A 19,123-nucleotide genomic window follows, 5' to 3' on the forward strand; every position below is an offset into this window, starting at 1 on the left:
GGAATTAACTTGGCTGAAAAAATAAACACTTCTTTTTGCCGTGTTGTTTTTCAGACAGATTAGTTCCTGATTAAACCCACAGCAGACCCAAATAAACACTGGAAGGGATAGTGAAAGGGCATGAGTATCTTGCATCAGTATTGCTGACAAAGACACAGCAATGTTGCAGTCAGTAACACTGGTATTTGGCAAACTTTATTCCCCCCTGCAAAATACCTTGTGTTCTTCACAGAAACAGACGAAAAAGTTAACTGGACTGAAAAAATAAACCCAGTAAAGAAGACATGGCTGAGTAAATAAGCAATGCTAAAGAACTATACACAGAACCACACAAAGAGAGATTAACATATACAATCAGGTAGCAGTGGGGAGAGAAAGCAAAAGAGAGAACCGGGAAGATGAGAAACTGATGAATGGAGAAAGAGATCAACCAAACTGAAAGGAGAATGGGAGAAAAGCAAAACAATGACAGAGAAAGAAATGAGTACAAAGTGCTGAGAAAAGCAAAGCATAAGAAAATGAAGACAAAGAGAAAAGTAAACAAAGCAATACCATTAAAAAAAATCAGATATGGTATCACACCTTCATCTTTCTCAGATTAGGAAGCCAGTAATTCACGACCTCTGAAGCCAAGGCCCTGAGCTTCTTATTTGGGGGATTAAAAGACTATTGTTCCTCAGAAGATCCAACTCTGTTTGGCAGCCTAAAAGATCTCCCTTTGGCAGCTGCAATCAGCAGTACCTGGACTAATTTGGAACAGCTTCTGTAAAGCAAAGCACTATTCACATATTCCTCACTAGAGAGAAAGCATGCACGGAAAAGTGTTAAGAACCCCACAAACTTTACTTACACATACAGATTCAAATTTCCCTTAAAAGTATCAAGAGTACCCTTTGCCTTCCTTGCAGATACTGGTTCCTTGCTATGGGCAAGGTTTCATGACGACAAGGTGAATCTCTCAGGCATCTGTCGCTGAAAGGAGGCAATCCACCCCAGCCCCACCACCTCCCACGTGTCGTTGGTTTTTGGTTGGTTTTTTTTTGTTGTTGGTTGGATGGGTGGGTGCTTTTCCTACTACCATGCATTTTCCTACTACCTTTTCCTTTTATGCTTTTCTACTCCTCTTTCCCAATAGTACTGCTGTATGTAGAACAGAAGTATGTCCAAAGCAGCACCCAGAGAATACAACCCTCTTCTCCCTGGGGATCACATCAGTCCCATCTTTGCAAAAATCTGAGGAAGTAGGACAGATCTTTTACTCTAGAGTATCATCAATTACCTCCATGAAAAACAACACACACACCATTTATATGGCTCCCAATAACACTTGCAAACAGTCACTAATTTTGCAACAGACAACTGGAAAAAAGAATAATTTGAAAAGACAAGAAAACTTTAAAATTCTGTCCTGTTTGACAGGTGAAAACTGGCTCCTTTCCACAACAGTCAGAAACTAGCATCTTGCTCCTGTCAAAAGTATTACCCACACTCAAGCCTCATTAAAACAAAACAGAGTTAACTTGATATTTCGCAAGCTTTCAATCTCAGAAATGAACATTGACCTCTATTGTTCTGTTCCTGCGGGCAAGGTTATCTGATTTAGACAATGGCTGAGGGTGCTGTGCAGCCAACATCATCTGACATCATTTGTCAAATGGTTTTCAGGTAGATGCAACTTAATGGGAAATTTCTGTTTCCTTCCAATTATTAAGCTGCACAAAAGATGCCGCTAAAAATATTTCTCTTCTAGCTGCCAGGCAAGAGCACCATCTGGTGTTCAACTAATTAAACTTTCAACCTGCTTTTGGATCAGGTTTTTTGTTTGCTTGTTTTTTTAATTATGTTTCTTATTTGGGGGTTTTTTGTTTGGTTGGTGGTTTTGTTTTGTTTTGTTTTTTAAGCAAACTTACTCTGCACTGGATCTGACTCCATGAAATAGGCACAAAAAAGCTGCAAAGCAAATTATGAAAGACTTCTTTACTTTGGTGGGGGAGGGAGGAGCAGTAGAACAACTGAAAGAGATTGCTGGGGTTTTATATATAACTATTTCCCACTTAAAAAAAAAAAAAAAAAAAAAAAACAAACCAAACAATGCAGTATTATATGACGACTTAGAATATTGTCCATCGTGTTAGTCATGGGTAGACTGTAAACAATTCTTGCATCTTCAGGGATCTTAGAGAAAACATGCCTGCTCCCTCACCCACTGCCAATTATGTACCACTCTTTACAAGCTTTACAACCCTTCACAACACTGTACCTTCTTGCTACCCTCTAGCTATTCTCTCCATGCAGAAGCCAAAAACCTTCCTCCTCCTCACTCTTTACAAAAATAATGCCTAGAAAATGTCTCCCAGTTCTCCACCTTAAACATTTTCCCTCCAGTTGTCTGAACTTTCACTTACTCACAGGCACTCTGAGACAGATTATGTACCAGATCTGCTCCTAATTGTTATGAAAATAAACATGTCTCTTTGCCTTTCAGAATCTACTGTGCACAAGACACAGCAGAGAGGTAAATCATGTAACAAGTAAACTATATCTCACTAGAAATTGTATTCCATTCTTCATTCAATCACTAATTTATATTCAAGGTTCCAGAGCTCAGAGTAGTCATAAATCTGAACTATTTTTTCACGTTCTGAAAAAAAAAAATACCTTTGACTACCATTCATTTTGAGAGGAGCTCTGTTTTAACAAAAAAAAAAATAAATTGAAAGATGACAATAAAATTAATTGGCCAGAACAGCTCTCAAACACATTTCCAATTTAATAAAGATTAGAAGTGTTCCCAATTTTAGCAGTAACACATTGTGGCCTATTTAAACCTGTTACACAAGTGTTTAGACATAGTCTGTTATGACCCTTTATGAAAGAGCTAGGTCCTCTGCAAGGAAATACTGCTGATAATAAAGGGGGTAAATAAGACATTCACCTGACAAAAAAGTATCGGGTCACACTGTAAACTGTATAAACAGTTTAAGTAACACTTAAAAGTATTAAGTAATACCAAATTGTTCTTGTAAGACTGATAATCCACACACCAGCCAATGAATTTAGCAATGGATTTGGGTTAGCAGAAGTCACAAGGACATCGTGCCAAGCCCCTTTTTAAAATGTAAAAGAGGGGGGGCGGAAAGCACCAGACTAAGAAACAGAACTGCTAATCTACACTTAAGTCATGGAAGATGTACAATTCACTGTAAGTTGAAAGGAAACATCACACGTTGTGGTCTTCAGCAACTCCAGAGACACCAGAGGCTTTCTCAAAGGAAAAAAAGCAGCACCCCAAAACAACCACCAAAAAAACCAACCAAATGAAAAAAAGAAAAGCTCCCTCCCAACACTACAGACCCTCCTTCTGATCTTTTCCAGCTACCAGGAGAATGAATAGCAATTACACCTATTATGAAGAAGAAAGGAACCCACAGGAATGGAAGAGGTGGTGGAAAGAGCTTCCAAAATTAGAAACAACAGTCCATTTTACATAGGCATTTATTCCTCTGCTACCTAAAACAGGAATAATTAATGTAACCACTCATTTGCTTTCAGACATGTCACTTCCATAAACATATTGGTCAAAGTTTAGTTCCCTCTTACCTGTTTGTTGGAGTGGTAAAGCTAAAAGACAGCAGCTGATTCCAGAACGGATCATTCTCGGAGATGGGCTCTGCTCCTGATAATTTTTTTAAGTACTCATTTTCTGGAAGCTCACTGATGCTGCTGCTATTTGCTCCCATCTTCTTTATTTGGCAAATCCCTTTCTAAATTTTCATTTCTTCAAGGAAGAAAAAAAAAAAGAAGAGAGAAACATTTAAAGTTTTTTGTACAAATAAGGAATATACAGACCCTAAATTAGCTATCGGTAAAGCTTTAGTTCACTACCTTGAACAATTACTGAAATGTAGAAAACAGGAGCATAGGAAGACATTAAAAAAAAAAAAATCTTTCTTTCAACAAACTTAAGACAATAACATCTTCATCGAAGGAAGTTAAAAGTTACTGTGCTATATACCCCAGTTATCATCTCACTTGGATTTTCATAAGTTTCACTCGGCAAGAACACAGTGTCACAGTTGGATCAATATCAAGGCTGCTACCAGTGGGGAAAACTGCAAGGAACTCACAGTTTAAAGAGGGGTGTCAATTGTCAAGAAAGTGAGTCCATCATGCAGCTAATTCCTGCGTGCCATCCATGATCTACACCTTGAAAGCTCCCACCTTGCCAGAGTAAGCACAGGTGTTATCATGCTGCACAGTTACCCTGAATCAAATGACGAAAGGTACTACTGACCATACATGAACCTCCTGATCTTTGTAAAATAATGGGTTGGTTCCAATCAACTGCTTCAAGGGGGGAAAAGCTAAAAAATGAACACATCGGAAACACAACCACTTTTTAAAGCAACACCGCAGAATTTGGTAGAGATGCACTCCAAAACCTCTCTTCATGACTAGCCGTGTTGTACTTGATCTGTGCGTAGAATGAGATTTCAATTCTCCATGGTGGTTATCAGCACTTCTCACCTTTATAAACAATTTAAAGGAAAATCCACCATGATGCTATTAACTACATACTAGGGATGCTCCTAAGCATCTTACATCTTTCCAGGACATCAGCTTCAATAATCTTCCATCTTTTGAGAAGAAATAACTGTGACTAATAGCTTTAAAAGTTTATATTTAAAAAAACATGCCCACTAAGATAAAAGCGCTGTGCAATGTATTACTGCGTAACCTAAATACTCAATCCTGAGCTGGCATAAGACATAAGAACAGGGACAGCTATACTAGAAGATGTAAGCTACTACCCAGCAGCAACTCCTCCCTTGGTCTCAACAAAGATACAGAATCTGTTTCAAGAATCACTCCAGTACCAATTCTCTTAGACTCATCATCTTTGCAGAAGCAGTTACTTCCAGAAAAGACCATTCTAGTAGCAGTTAATATTAATAAAGAACAGTATAAAAATGAGGAAAACTTACTAAAAAGAAATCAAGAGATTCAACGAAAAGCTGCAATGTTTGCAGCCATCACAGAGGCTGAAGAACTTATATTTGAGATTTAGAGCGAATGCACGGTAACCAAATATTTCACAACAAAATGCTGGCACAGACAGAGAGTAGAATATAGGATACTATTAAGTAATAAAGACATCTTTAAAAGCTGAGATCCTACAGAAATGAGGAAAATGTTCATTATTTTCTAAATTTTGTTTGTAGGGGACACTATAGGCTGGGAAAATACCAGTCCACACTCCTTCCCTCCATTCTAGTACTCCATCCTCCACCATCACTATTAGCTGATGTAGGAGACAGAATACAGCGAGATGAAACTTTACACTGACTCAGTACATCTGCTCTTATAACAACTCCACCGCTGTAATGCTGCCATCATGCACCCAGGGAGCTCTATTTTTATGAGGCAGTTTGGTTTCTACCACCTCCCTTGACATCTGACCAAAGGGGAGGGAGATATAAAAACCTTATAACCTCAAGTATGTCTCATTTAGCAAAAAGCTCTGAAGACACTGTCTCCAGCATTTGCAGAAGGCATTTTTGTCATGGGGACTACCTGCGGGAAGAGAAATTTAAAAGTGGCCTAGGAGCGAAAGAGGAAGTTTGTGCCAGGGAATTCTGTGGAGAAGCATTAAAGGATTATAAAATGTAATTAGTTTAAGAGGGCTTCCAGAACTTTGGTGGAATGTTTACTCACAGAACAGAATGAATGCATCTTACTTGAATACAAATTTTGCTGCTTCAAAGAAAAAAGCCCAAGACTCAGTGTACACACTAAAGCTAGAGAATAAAGTAGAAGAGTAGAAGAGGAAACAAACCAGTTTGCATAATATACGAGAATACTGGATCATCGCTTTGAAGGAGAAGAATCAAGGTTCAGCTTGTACATGGACATCTCAGCTCTGCAGCCCAAATACTGCAGAAGCCAAAAACAATGTTCTTGGCTCTGGACCCATGTTTTGGCTCAAGTCCCTTCCTTGCACCTTTAAATGACTTAAAGGTCATACATTTAAACCTTTATTTCTTGGAATACAGACAGCTCAAGTCCGTGTGTGCCTCAAGTTCCCGTCCTCTGCTCGTGCTTTCCAGCTCACGTAAGGAGCAGCTCATTTGCTCCAAGATGAACACCCAAGGGAGAAGATAAACAAGAGGTAGCTGGAGTCCTGCCTTCAAATTCCTCCACCTTAACCTATAATTCTTGAGTTCCCCATGGCAGCACTCTGACCATGCCCTAAATCCTTAGCCCATCCTCCCACAGTGAGTAACTCCGCTTTGTTCTCTATTTCACAAGCTATTCTCACAGCTTGCTGCAGCTCCCAAAGCCCCTCCAATTTAACCCATTTCCCCAACAATACAAGAGTGATGTGAACAGGTTGCAAGCTAGATCTTGGAAAGAGTCTGCATACTTTCCAGATTTCCTGCAGTATCCCAGCAGATTAAATTCCATTAAAACAAATTCTCCAAAATAAACAGTGCTTTAAAAGCAAGTTTTAGCAAAATATTTATTGTCTATTTTCAGAGTCAGTGTCAAATACACGTTGCCCAAGAACATGCCTAGTTCTGTGGCCAAAGTCATACTCTGAAGCAACAGGTTGAGTTGCTGGCTAGAACCCCTTGCGAGCTCTCCCTGTGTCCTAGCGCCCAGCTGGCTCCTTCCAAACTGCAGAGAACATTTTTTTATTCCACAGCACTTTCTCAAAGTGACAGAAAAATAAGGCACTAACCAATTATTTTTCTTCCTCTAAATAAAATAAACATCAAGCCATTGAGATCTGTCAGACGAATCCAATTGCTAGCTTGAGCTCCAAATACTTGTAGAGCTAGTTAGTAGGTTTGTGGACTTTGCGAGCTTTGCCTTCCACTAATTTGTCAGCTGACAAATCTTAGAGCCATCAAATAAACATGCAGATTTTTCTCTCTCTGTTATATCCCAGGAAGTTTTTTTTTTTCGTCTAAGAACATTATATTCACTATACTCCTCTAAGTTCTACTGATACTTATTGTAGATGACCATACTTAAAAACAACATACAACGGGTGTAACAAAGCTAACTCCTTCCGTCAGGAATTTATGCTATCTCAAAACCCGATGAAGTGCTCTGCGATGACTTTACGAGGCAGCCTGAGCACCTTTAGCTCCTACAGCCTAAACAGCCGTAGGCCCAGCTTTAAATAAGACAGACATTTCTGAGGAACTCCAGCCACCAGGTTACAAAAGAAACTGGTCTTTCCTTTGGAGTTCATGAATATCCTGCAGGACAAATGCCTAAAAATAATTAAAAGTTGTAAAAAAAAAATTGTTAAAAAAAAAAAAAATCAACATTTACTTTCCTGGCATTTTAACAACTTAGATGGTTACATGCTACCCATGACCTCCAACACATTTCCAAGAGAGATGCTATTAAATAATACTAAATTAAATTCCAGTCACCACCTTATATCATTTTCAAAAATGCTATTAAATAGCGGACATGTTTCTTTTAGAAACAGCTGCCTTTAGCTGAAAGTATCACTCAAATAAAACACGTAACCACTTAAATTTGCAAATTGCTTTTGATTAAGAGGCACTACTGTTGTCCCTCTAACACTGTATGCTGGTTAAGGCAGTAGAGGCTCAAGTCTTCAGACAACATAAAAGGTTGGTCAGTATTGGGAACACAACTACCACAGTATTTTTTAAATAGCATCTAATCCTCACTTAATCATGATTCTCCCTAAACTTGACTTTCATAACAGCCCCCACTGCACAGAATTGCTGCTCCAAGGGATCCCAAAGTCACTTCTGAACGCAAGGTTAAACAGATTCTGCTTCCTCACGTGCTGAAGTGGGATAGCCACAAGAAACACCAAGTAATACGAAGTACCCTTTGACTCCAGAACAGTCAATCCTATCCCCAGCAGTAAATTACCAATGAAATCTAAAATTTTTTTTCCTGAAACACACTAAATAAATGCATAGTTCATTAAAAAAAAAGTTGTCTTCTCTTGAAAAGCAATTAATCTAATTATTTGCTCAAAAAAATACAGACACAATTTATTAGCAAGTCATTTAGTTTAATACAGTATTATTACCTCTACCAACAACAACTCTTTCTTTCTAAATAAGCTGGGAACACCCCCAAAGAATCATAGCCTCGTCTACAATTGCCATGCTTTATTAAACCCAACATCTGTTTAGTCCCAGAACTTGGCTCCACAATGCAGAAACAGACGCTTCAGAGCAAACACAAAGGAGTTTGTTTTGCACATCAGGACTCCTTCCAATCTCAAATAGCTAGGGGTAGATATAAATCCCAAGTTTACTGTCCCTTCTAAGGGACTTTAATTATTAACAATGTTTACAAGAATATCATTTTTCCTCTTCAAGATAAAAGCAATTCAGCAATACATACAGGCTGTGTCTGAGCTCACTTTAAGTGTAACTCAAGCTACCGTATGTGTATTGTTGAACTTGGAAAAAAAACTTGTCACGGTCTCTAAGCCTTCTGTTTAAGTAATTTTAGACAAGTAATTATAGGTCCATCAAGTATTATATCTCCTACTGGTCTCACAACTTAATTGCCAATGCTGACATTTTGCTAATCCATCCAGTATAGCCAGCTCCCCCTTCCAAAACTATCCTTGCCCTGATTGTCTGGCTGAGTCTGCAGACAACCCATGTAATATAAATTATATATACTTTTCTTTTTTTTTAAATAAGTACTTTAATGTGCAAGAATTTGAGACAGTCATGCAGACAATTTTAGGATGCCATCTGAGATCTGGTGTCTAGGTTGGGTCTTTAACACAACCATATGGAAATAAATTAAGTGATGCTATTACACATTTGAAAAGCTAGCAAAATTTCATTCCCATATATAACAGCACTTTGGTTACCTTTATAGTTTGCTGCTTTATGAACTAAAACAAATGGACATTGTTCTCCTTTCAAGCAAAGCAGCTAATATCACTGTAAAGATGAGAACGTACGAGATGTAATACTGCTTATTCAAGTATTAGCAGAGCTGCTGCACTGAGGTTTTTGGCTGATTCCTATCTGCATCCAAGAACTGTGTGTTTCAGACCATCTTTCACCCATAAGACATTAAAACGTCCCACAAAATCCTGACATAAAACTTCCCACACAGTTAGGAGACTACCACAATATATATATAATTCTCCACCAACAGAAGACACAGAAGATATATTAACAGTAGGTATTGTTCAGCTCCAATATTTTTATTTTACTGTCCACACAACATATTTGAATTCTCTCTACTTATTCACATTACAATAGTATTTATACCTAAGGATCAAATGCTTTGTGGACTAAATAAAATACACAACACATACGTACAAAACTTACGAACAGATATCACATCCACAGATAAAGAACGGTCTAAAAAGAAATGAAGTTACACCTTGCAGATATATATTCACATGCAGGATCAGAGTTAGTGGTCTAAAGCACGCCTGAGTTAGCGGTCTAAGGGAGCTGCCCAGCCCTCAAGTTTGTTCATGGGAAATACTTGTTTAATGTGTTTCACCCTGCTTTATTAGAGCTGGGAAAGCTGCAGTAAACCAGAAGCCCTGCTTCTTTTGCTATCTTTATTAAGATCCTCAACTTTCTGCACCCAGCAAATCAGCTTTTGCAACTCCCTAACCTATTTCTGTCACAGTCTCAATGCTCTGTCCTAGCTTATTCCCCAATACAAGATTTCATTCCTATTAAAATATTCCTATCTTCCATGCAACACACAAAATATCTCATCTCTAGGCCCACTGAAAGGGAGGTAGCCAAACCAAAGACAGGAGATCAAACAGGTCCCAGCTGATCTGATCAAGTGCTTGCATGTACTACTTTAATCCTTGCCTCTCTGCACCTTGGCTTTGCTAAGCCTGCACCACGTTTCATCACATTCCAAAGACTGCAAAATCTTCATGACATAAAAGATGTTATTTCTGTCTATCAGTAAACAACCACATAGCACTTTGGGACACGAAAGAAATGTTCTAAATAAAAACATACACCTAAAGAAACAATGTCACCTAGTTCCGCAGTGCATCTAAAAATCAGAATCTCTGTACTGATTAACTTTAATTGCTGCTAGAAATACCTATGGTGTCTATACAGAACAATTTTCCAAGAGGAAAGTGAATTGGGTACCCCACATGCCCAAAGGTACCAGAAAAGGACTAACAGATCTTAACTGTAGAAATGAACACTGATGTGTTCTGTAAAAATAAAAAGTTCACTGTAAAAATAAAAAAGATTTGATTTCAGGAGCTAAACCATAGTTTCTCTTATCTACATATCCCCTAGTTGCTTTCTGCCCCCTTCCAGAAAAGGAGTCAACAAACAGTAAGCAGACCTTGTAATACAAACCATAGTTAAGTTAGCTCTTCAAAGCATGCACTTACATATCTGAAAAGCAAAGTGGCAAAGCTCCCTTAATAAGGATGGCTTTGCAGCTTTCCTGGCATATTAAGTGTTCATTCAAGTGCACTGCTTGGGGAATTGTTTTGGGGAAGTTTCGGTGCTGTTAGTGAGGCTGAAAAAACACCAAGAAATGTGACATGATGATACTTCAAAGATAAAAAGCAGTTATTCAGATATTTAACTCATACCAAGAGATCATTCGTTAGACTTCATGTATAATCCAAAGTGAAGTACAAAAGCGTAAGAATTTTGGGTTTACCAATTAAATTAGTAAAATTTTGCTAAAGAAAGCTAATGATGCAGAAATATACAGCAATAAGAATTCATGCCTGTAAAAGGAATCTTTGGGAAAAAATAAAAATCTTTACAGTCCTCAGATTTAGTAATTTGGGCATTTTTAATCATAGAAAAGCACAGAAATAATCTTTGGTTTGTTTTAAAGCATGTTAACAAGTCAACATATTTCAGCTATAACTTAATGCCTGGCAATCATCAAATGCAATCAAGCCACTACAAAGAATTCACCTTCTCTTATACACCAGTCACTTACAACCAAGCTGCAGGGGAGATTTCAGAACAGAATAAATGCATCCTTCACGACTACAAATTAAAAATGTTTCCTACTGCTTTTAAGTTAATGAGTTAGGCAGGAAAGACTGTTCCTGCTCATTTTACTTTTCACTGTACAGATTTGTACTTTTCCTCCCCTTTTCTACTGCGTATTTGGCGACCACTCCTTTCTCCAATTCCCTTTACCCACGCCTCTTACTTTTCCACACTGAAAGTGTTCAGACACATACAAGCACCAAAACAAACCAGGGAAAAAAAAGGTTTTGTGCAAAGCAAGGGGGAGACAAGCAAGCTGGTTTTGTGAAAGATATAACATATGAGCTCTTCTAGAGAACCTGACTGCCCATAAAGGGGTCTATCTTTGCAACCTGGGGGCAAATACCATCTTTCATAGCTTTCCAGATATTGGCCGAATTCTCTAGTTCTCCTCTACCCACTATTTTTCAGACTCTACCAAGTTTGATGGCTACTGTCCGGGGTCATGAACATCTCCACTATATCTACAATCCTTTAATGTATTTTTGCAGCAGCATAGCACACTAACCATTTGCCAGGTACCAAAATATGTCTCCTTAAAGCTCAATACCTTAGGACAGAGGTACTTTTGGAGAGCAGTAAGAAATGCAGCACAATTATGAAGTGGTCCATGTAGTGCTTAAGTACAAGAAAAATAAGGAAAACCCCATCTTAAGGTCTTTAGGTAGCTCTCAACATAAATTATCTGACTTGTCCACTATTTACTCTGCTGGATAAACAAACACAGCACCTTTTTTGGTCATCCTGGCCAGTAACTGGTTCTAGTGCCTTCCTCTTCCGTAGTAAAAGCCTGAACAAAGCAGCACTGCAGTGACATTAGTATGGTCCTTACAGGTTCCAGTGAAGCCTAAAGAGTCTTGCACGCAGCAGAAGTGATTAATGTTGATAGATTTACTGCAGGCAAAGTAGGCCCTCATAGGGAAGGCAAAGAGCAGCTAAAAAAACTAGCGATGATACTGTGTTTTCTGCTCGAGTTCCTTTTCCACATGCATTTTATGTGGGAGTCAGTCGTCAATAAAAGCCTAATTCTGAAGAGCACAATCTGCTTACTTCGCGTCCCACCTACAGGACAGTTGTTCTGCTCACAACTGAAGAAGGGATTTTTCAAGACCTTCTTGGTTAGGGAGCGTATTTCAAGCAGAAGAAACAGGATGTGAGCAAGCCCGGACATTGTGGTCGTTCACCAAACTGCTCAACAAGACATGCTGTAAATCACCTTTGTCTTTGCCAGTTCACCCTACAGTAATCCCACAGTTTGCCGATTTTTAGTTAGTGTTCTGAATAGGAGGTGAAAGATGAAAACCTAAATTCTATAAATGACACTGAGATGTACGGCCTATGTATTTTCTCAGTGCCATCTCAGGAACCTAACGCACATTTTCTTTCATTCTTTATAGTAACGTATAATCACTAACCAACAGGTTACTGTTGTGATCAAATCTACTAATTTTGATCACAAAGGAGATGCCTGTTTACTAATCTCAAAATAGCTTATTTCAGATGAACCACTAGTCACCTTCACTGGTCACCTTCAAAGCCTTGTCCTGAACTGGAACTACTGGCTCATGGCAGGGGCAGGGGTGGGGGGGGGGGGGGACGGGACAACTTGCTTAAACTGCCTTTCTCTGAAGTTATACAAGATCCAAAAAAGCTTGACATAAAAATGCCATTCCTTCTTACTGTTCCAACCTTTTGCCTCAGAACAAACACATCTGATACACAGCGCTCTAAAGAATATGAAAATGTTACATTATGGCACCGGACACCAATAAGCAAATACATGCTTGTGATAAATGATAATCTTGTTTTGAAGACCTAAACCTCAAAACTACCATATTTCCATCCACCATGTATCGGCCCTTACATTAGCACATACCAATTAAGCGGGGTAAGAAACCCATTAAGTGACATGACTAATTTATATTAAGATTATTTGTCCTCCCTCCCCTCAGTCCCAATGTTTTGTCAAAGGCAAGACAGCAGGTACATATTAAACCTCTTGAAGGAGCTTTTGCTGACAGGATGTGAATCCCACAGACACCTTTCTGTTAAGAAGTTGATGTCACTTCAGATAGCTTTCATTTCACTTTTACAGGTAAATAAGCATTTATAGCATTTAAGCACTTCTTTGTCTAGTTTACACACATGCAACAAAACCCGTCTCTAGTTCATTACTATCAGTTCCACGAGACCCATTAGGGACTCCTTAATTCCGTCCATTTTTAATGCTGCTAATTACACTCTCACACTAAAACACGATACTTGTGGCCAAATCTCCCTGAAGGTTCAAAAGCCTTTAAAATTTGTCATGAATTAACAAAATTTAAAGCTACAAAAACTATAAAGATAATTTTTCTGACCTCCTACGTAATTCCAGTCATAACATTTTATTAAATAATTACTGCACCAAGCTTACCAATTTGAGAGTGGAATGACAGCATCAGTTTTAGAAATACATCCTATCATAGAGGAAAGAGAGGTGGTGTGGGGGCAATTAAAAAAAAAAAAATTACCTCTATCCTTACTCTTATATTATTAGGTCCCAAGTAGAAGTCAGAACTCGAACACAGTGAGTGTTTTCTGGAATACATGCAGAAATAATTTCTTTAATCTGATTAGCAAAACACCATTAGAAGGGAGGAAGGCTGAGTCAAGTGCACCTTATATTTCTGTGTAAAAGGCTCAACATTTCTCCACCTGTTAAATAACTACTAGAGGTATATAACATATTTTTCAAAATTTTCAAGAACTGAAAATTCAAACACTAATTCTGCTCTTTGCAGTGGGCAGATATTTATTTAAAGGTTTTGTTTGCCCTCAGCAGTAAGATTCCTACTGCTTGCAGGACAGCTGTACTGGAACTATAAAACAAGAAGAACAAATTGAACTTTAAACAAGAATATCAATGGAATATGGAGCTTAAAAAAAAAAAAAAAAGACTAATCAAGAATATGCATAACCCATACTGAGACCTGACTTTACAGCTCAAGAATATATTGCATATCAGTACCAATATTACTGGTTTGACCCCATCATCTTCCAGTGGCTGAAAAGATACTTTTATTACCACAAATACAGCAATGGTTTTCCAAAGCACAATTTTACACAAACTACCTGATAATCTATGATGGATTACAGTGTTGGAATTTTTGTTTGATATGAAAATAGTTCATGATTATTCATGAATTTGTGTCTCTTTTTTTTTTTTATATACTTTGTATACCTAGCTAAAAATCAATTTATAGTCATTCATTCAGCTACTGCCATAATTAAAATGGGCAGCTGGGTTCAATATGACACATGTCATGCTAAACCTAGCACAATTTAATTATCTAAGTAGCTACTAGCTTGGTATAGTTATGCCTTTATGGAAGGGATGTTAAGATTACAGTTACACATATTTAAGATTTTCTCCCTATTTCACTCTCAGACACAAATTAAACTTGTCTAATGGCCAAAGTGATGTTTCAAAAAGTAAACTTCAACTACCTTTTAAGCTTCAGAAAGATGCTTCAATGTCCATTAAAAGATCTGCATTTTTTTTAATATTGGTACATTTTGCTATATTTCAAAGGTTATACAATTACTTTGGCATCTGCACTCTTCCCACAATTGGGCATTATGCGTATTTTTACAACAGAGCTATTTGTCTCTGCTTTAAATGTTTCCCACAGCTAGAAATCTATCTACAGCATAAAAAATGCTCGTTGTACAGAAGGCCAAATCTGGTTTGTACGTACACCTAATTTTATATTATACTACACATGATGATTTATATCGTCTATCTCCAGGGTCTACTGCAAATGACATTACACTTGCCAAAGTGTGCAATTACTATAAGGTGCAATAGGCTTCCCACTCCAGAGAATTGGCTTTGAAGAAATATTGTTATCATCTTTAACCATCCACTTTGACAAGAGTTCATCAGCCACCAGACATGATTTCTTACTTTTAGTATCTTCTGTCAGTCATCAGCATGTTAGAAACGTCCCAGGATCTTCCTATTCATCTGACAAAATCACTGGAAGCACCAGAGCCATCTAAGTTTAGCATTAATTTGCGATAAATACTTTTCTACTGAATTTATCACAACATATTAAGCATTAGAAGCTGTGCTAGTAAAACATCAGCACAGGACTGGAAGAAAAGGAGCTGGTGGTTGCTTCAGCCAGGTGAGAGTGCTGAGCGGGGTCCAACATCTCCAGGGCCATCCACAGGCTTCTCCTGATGCAGCAGCAACATGAAAAGAGAAAACAGCCCAGGGAGAGAGCAGAATGAGGCCTGCCTGAGCTCTGGGCAATCTAAGGAGCAATGACGATTTTTCAGTCACCCCAGCTGGAGCAACTTCAACAGTTTTTACTTGGGAATTGGCAAAATGGGGGTTACACAACCCAGCGGCCTGCATTAGGAAACTGGACCCAACCACCCGGGAGCTTCTTTCCACTCCCCTGCACTCAAAAAGTGCTCAGTGCAGGAAATATTAACAATCTACTTACTTCAACAAACACATCAAATGATTGTAACTGCAGCCCAGCATGTTATCCCTCGGTACACGCAATGAAAGAAATCAGATTACAGACTCACGAACTCACTACAGTCAGCACAAAAGATTAAAAAAAAAAAAAAAAAGATAAACAATGCTTTGCATGAAAGCACACACGACAAAACCTGACATCAATTAAGGTCAGATAGAAATTCTCTTCTAAATCAAAATATTTCCCGCTCTTTCTAAGTATTATCCTTCAGAAGTATGAAAACTAACTGGCAAGAGCGACCAGGAAGCAGAGTGGGACTGAGCAGACCCATTATACTGCAAAAGCAGTCACCGACCACCATAAAAACCCGCCGGTTCACAAAAGCAAAACAGAAAATTTGCCGTTTTATAGTCTTTTCATTAAAAATAAGTGTCGTTAAGGGCACAGAACAAGAAATACAGGTTATGAACCTCTCTTATTCTGGCTTTGACCGCGTAGGAAGGGACAGCAGGCACAACTCCGTGTCCCTGGGGACCCTGACAGGGAGTACCTGGAGGGGGACCGCGGCCCGCCCTGCTCCCCGGCCCGGGAGGGGGCACAACGGGTACCGGTGCCCCGGGAGCGGCCCCGGGAACTCTCCGCAGCGACGGTGCTGAGAGAGTTACGGCACAAACGCGGCCCTCTATCGCGATACGGAGCCGAGCAACGACGGACGTCGGGACAAGGGGACAACCGGGTCGTTTAAGGGGCGTGCGGCAGCTCCCCGCGCTCCCGCCCTCTTCGGGAGCCAGCACTGAAGGCGAACGGCGCAGACCCGCTGGGGTCCCACCCGCCACCGGCCGCTGCCCGAACACCTCGGCCGCCCCGCCAACCCCCTCCCCCCCAGCGACGGGGCTGGCCCGCAGGTACCGCCGAGGCCCCGCTTACCCCGTCAGCGGCGCCCGCCCGCCCGCTCGCACCGCCCTGACGCAACGCTGGAAGGCAGGAGGCGGCCGATACCGCGGGCCTCGGCAGTTGGAGGGGCCGCCCGTCCCGTCCCGTCCCGTCCCGTCCCGTCCCGTCCCGTCCCGCTCCGCTTCCCTCACCTCCACAGCCGCCGCCGCCGCCGGTTGCCCTCACCCACCCGCGCGCCGCGGGGGCGCTGCCCAACGGCCCCGACCCGGCGCATGCGCGCATCCACCGCTGCCGCCCGCCTCCAGCCTTCCACGTCGCCAACGCGCCCCCGCCGCGCATGCGCGAAGGCCGGAGAGGAGCGGGAGGGGGGGTAAAAGGCGGGAAGACGCCGCGGGGCATGCTGGGAGGTGTAGTCCGCCGGCGGGAGGGCAAACCGTCGGCCTGCCGCGCTTCTGGGTGCAACGGGCTTGTTGTCGTCCTCCGGGTGAGGGTTTTCTACGGCAAGAGGCTTCTCTCGATAAGCCGCCGGGTGGTCGGGGGCACGGGCTGACTGCCAGGGGCTCCTCTCCTCTGCGGCCCGCCTTTTCAGTCAGTGGGATGTGAGGTAACTCGAGAAAGGGGGACTGGAGGGAGGGAGGATTTACCGGGCACAGGCCCTGCCCTCGCGTTGCTTTAAATCATTGCTTGTGCCTCCGGTAACCTCCATCCGTGAGGTGTTTTTTGTGCCAACGGTAGCTGGTTCTGTAAGTACCCAATGGTTCCTTCAAAAGGGAAACCCTTCCCAAGCATCTGACACTGTCACGAACAACATCCTTGTCTGTCAATTGGAAAGACATGGATTTGACAGATGGACCACTCGGTGGATAAGGAATTGGCAGGATGGTCGCACCCAAAGAGCTGCGGTCAACAGCTCGATGTCCGAGTGGAGACGGGTGACGAGTGGTGTTCCTCAGGGGTCGGTATTGGGACCGGCGCTGTTTAACATCTTTGTCGGCGACACGGACAGTGGGATTGAGCGCACCCTCAGCCGAAGTTTGCTGAGGACACCAAGCTGTGTGGTGCGGTCGACACGCTGGAGGGAAGGGATGCCGTCCAGAGGGACCTTGACAGGCCCTCGTGAAGTTGGGCAAGGCCAAGTGCAAAGTCCTGCACATGGGTTGGAGCAATCCCAAGCACAAATACAGGCTGGGTGGCAAATGGATTGAGAGCAGCCTTGCAGAGAAGGACTTGGGGTGTTGGTTGACGAGAAGCTCAACATGACCCGGCGATATGTGTTTGCAGCCCAGAAAGCCAACCGTATCCTGGGCTGCATCACAAGAAGTGTGACCAGCAGGTCGAGGGAGGGGATTCTGCCCCTCTGCTCCGCTCTGGTGAGAGCCCACCTGCAGTACTGCATCCAGCTCTGGGGCCCCCAACATAAGAACTACATGGACCTGTTGGAGCAGGTCCAGAGGAGGGCCATGAAGATCATCAGGGGGCTGGAGCACCTCTCCTATGAGGACAGGCTGAGAGAGTTGGGGTTGTTCAGCCTGGAGAAGAGAAGGCCCTGGGGAGATCTTACAGCAGCCTTCCAGTATCTAAAGGGGCTTACAAGAAAGTTGGAGAGGGACTATATACAAGGGCATGTAATGATCAGACAAGGGGTAATGGTTTTAAACTGAAAGAGGTTAGATTTAGATTAGATACTAGGAAGAAACTCTTCACTGTGAGGGTGGTGAGGCACTGGAACAGGTTGCCCAGAGAAGCTATGAATGCCCCATCCCTGGCAGTGTTCAAGGCCAGGTTGGATGGGGCTTTGAGCAACCTGGTCTAATTGAAGATGTCCCTGCCCATAGCAGGGGCGGTGGAACTAGATGATCTTTAGGGTCCCTTCCAACCCAAACCATTCTGTGATTCTATGAATATAATTAGTCCTGAGCATAATCCTGTTATCATGGTGCGTGACACTAAATATGCAGCCCGGCTTTTATGCATATCTGCAACCAGGCTGCGCAAGCAAATAGCACATATGCAAACAGCACAAGTGCAAAGGTGGGGTGTAACCACTTCGTATACCTTGCCAAGTAAAAGCAAAAATCTTGGCATAGGGTTTGGCTTCATGTTCATACAGTGTTTGATCGGACTGCTATGGCAAGAAAAATGGTGCATGGTCAACAGTTAGTGGCTACAAAAGAGGTAGGATTGCATGCACAAAAAAGGAGTTTAAAAACAATCCTCACGCACAAGTATTGCTACATCTATCTACGTATAAATACATCTATTCAGAACATTTCAAATAATTCATGTTTCAAATACAACGAGAGAAAGATAAGCACTATGATCTAAAAACTCTCTTAAAGGAAGAGAATTACTGTAGCAAACATGGTCTTCTAGACCATTTCAGTTGAGCTACTGCAGTCAGGTTCACTGGGAAGCAAAAATAATGACAGTCTGTGAAACCCAAAATATGATTTGGTTCAGCGAGCATGTGCTAACAATCAGAAAACTGCACAAGGAAGGTAATCCCTTCTTTCATGTCTTAGGCAGTTTAATGAAACAGAATTAGTTCTCATTGAAGGCAGATTGAGTTAATCTAAGTGTAAATTAAATTTCTCTTCATTTCCTTTACCTGCAGCCTCTGAAAGACTCTTCTTTCATCAGTAATGCTCTGCATTGTACAGAAATCAAGAAGGAATTGAACCTTAGCAACATGCCCAACAGTTCCAAGAACGC

The 19,123-nt window shown here is 41.2% G+C and overlaps 1 protein-coding gene across 4 annotated transcripts in view; it reads right to left on the reverse strand.

Moving 5' to 3' along the window:
• The window catches only part of DYM (dymeclin), a 221,720-nt gene extending 204,998 nt beyond the window's left edge, over positions 1-16,722 (reverse strand). For 2 of the 4 annotated variants that reach the window (XM_052775920.1, XM_052775917.1), the window contains exons 1-2: positions 16,603-16,722; positions 3,601-3,778 (exon numbers count right to left, since the gene is read on the reverse strand). In XM_052775920.1, the coding sequence (XP_052631880.1) occupies positions 3,601-3,740 (140 nt within the window). In that variant the 5' untranslated portion in view covers positions 3,741-3,778; positions 16,603-16,722. Of the gene's footprint in view, positions 1-3,600; positions 3,779-9,349; positions 9,396-16,444; positions 16,548-16,602 lie in introns of those variants that run through there. The other 2 variants (XM_052775918.1, XM_052775919.1) reach the window with 2 other exon arrangements.
• Positions 16,723-19,123: the final 2,401 nt, after the last annotated feature.

Source organism: Harpia harpyja, chromosome Z (genome assembly GCF_026419915.1).
Source record: "Harpia harpyja isolate bHarHar1 chromosome Z, bHarHar1 primary haplotype, whole genome shotgun sequence".
NCBI classification, from domain to species: Eukaryota; Metazoa; Chordata; class Aves; order Accipitriformes; family Accipitridae; genus Harpia; species Harpia harpyja.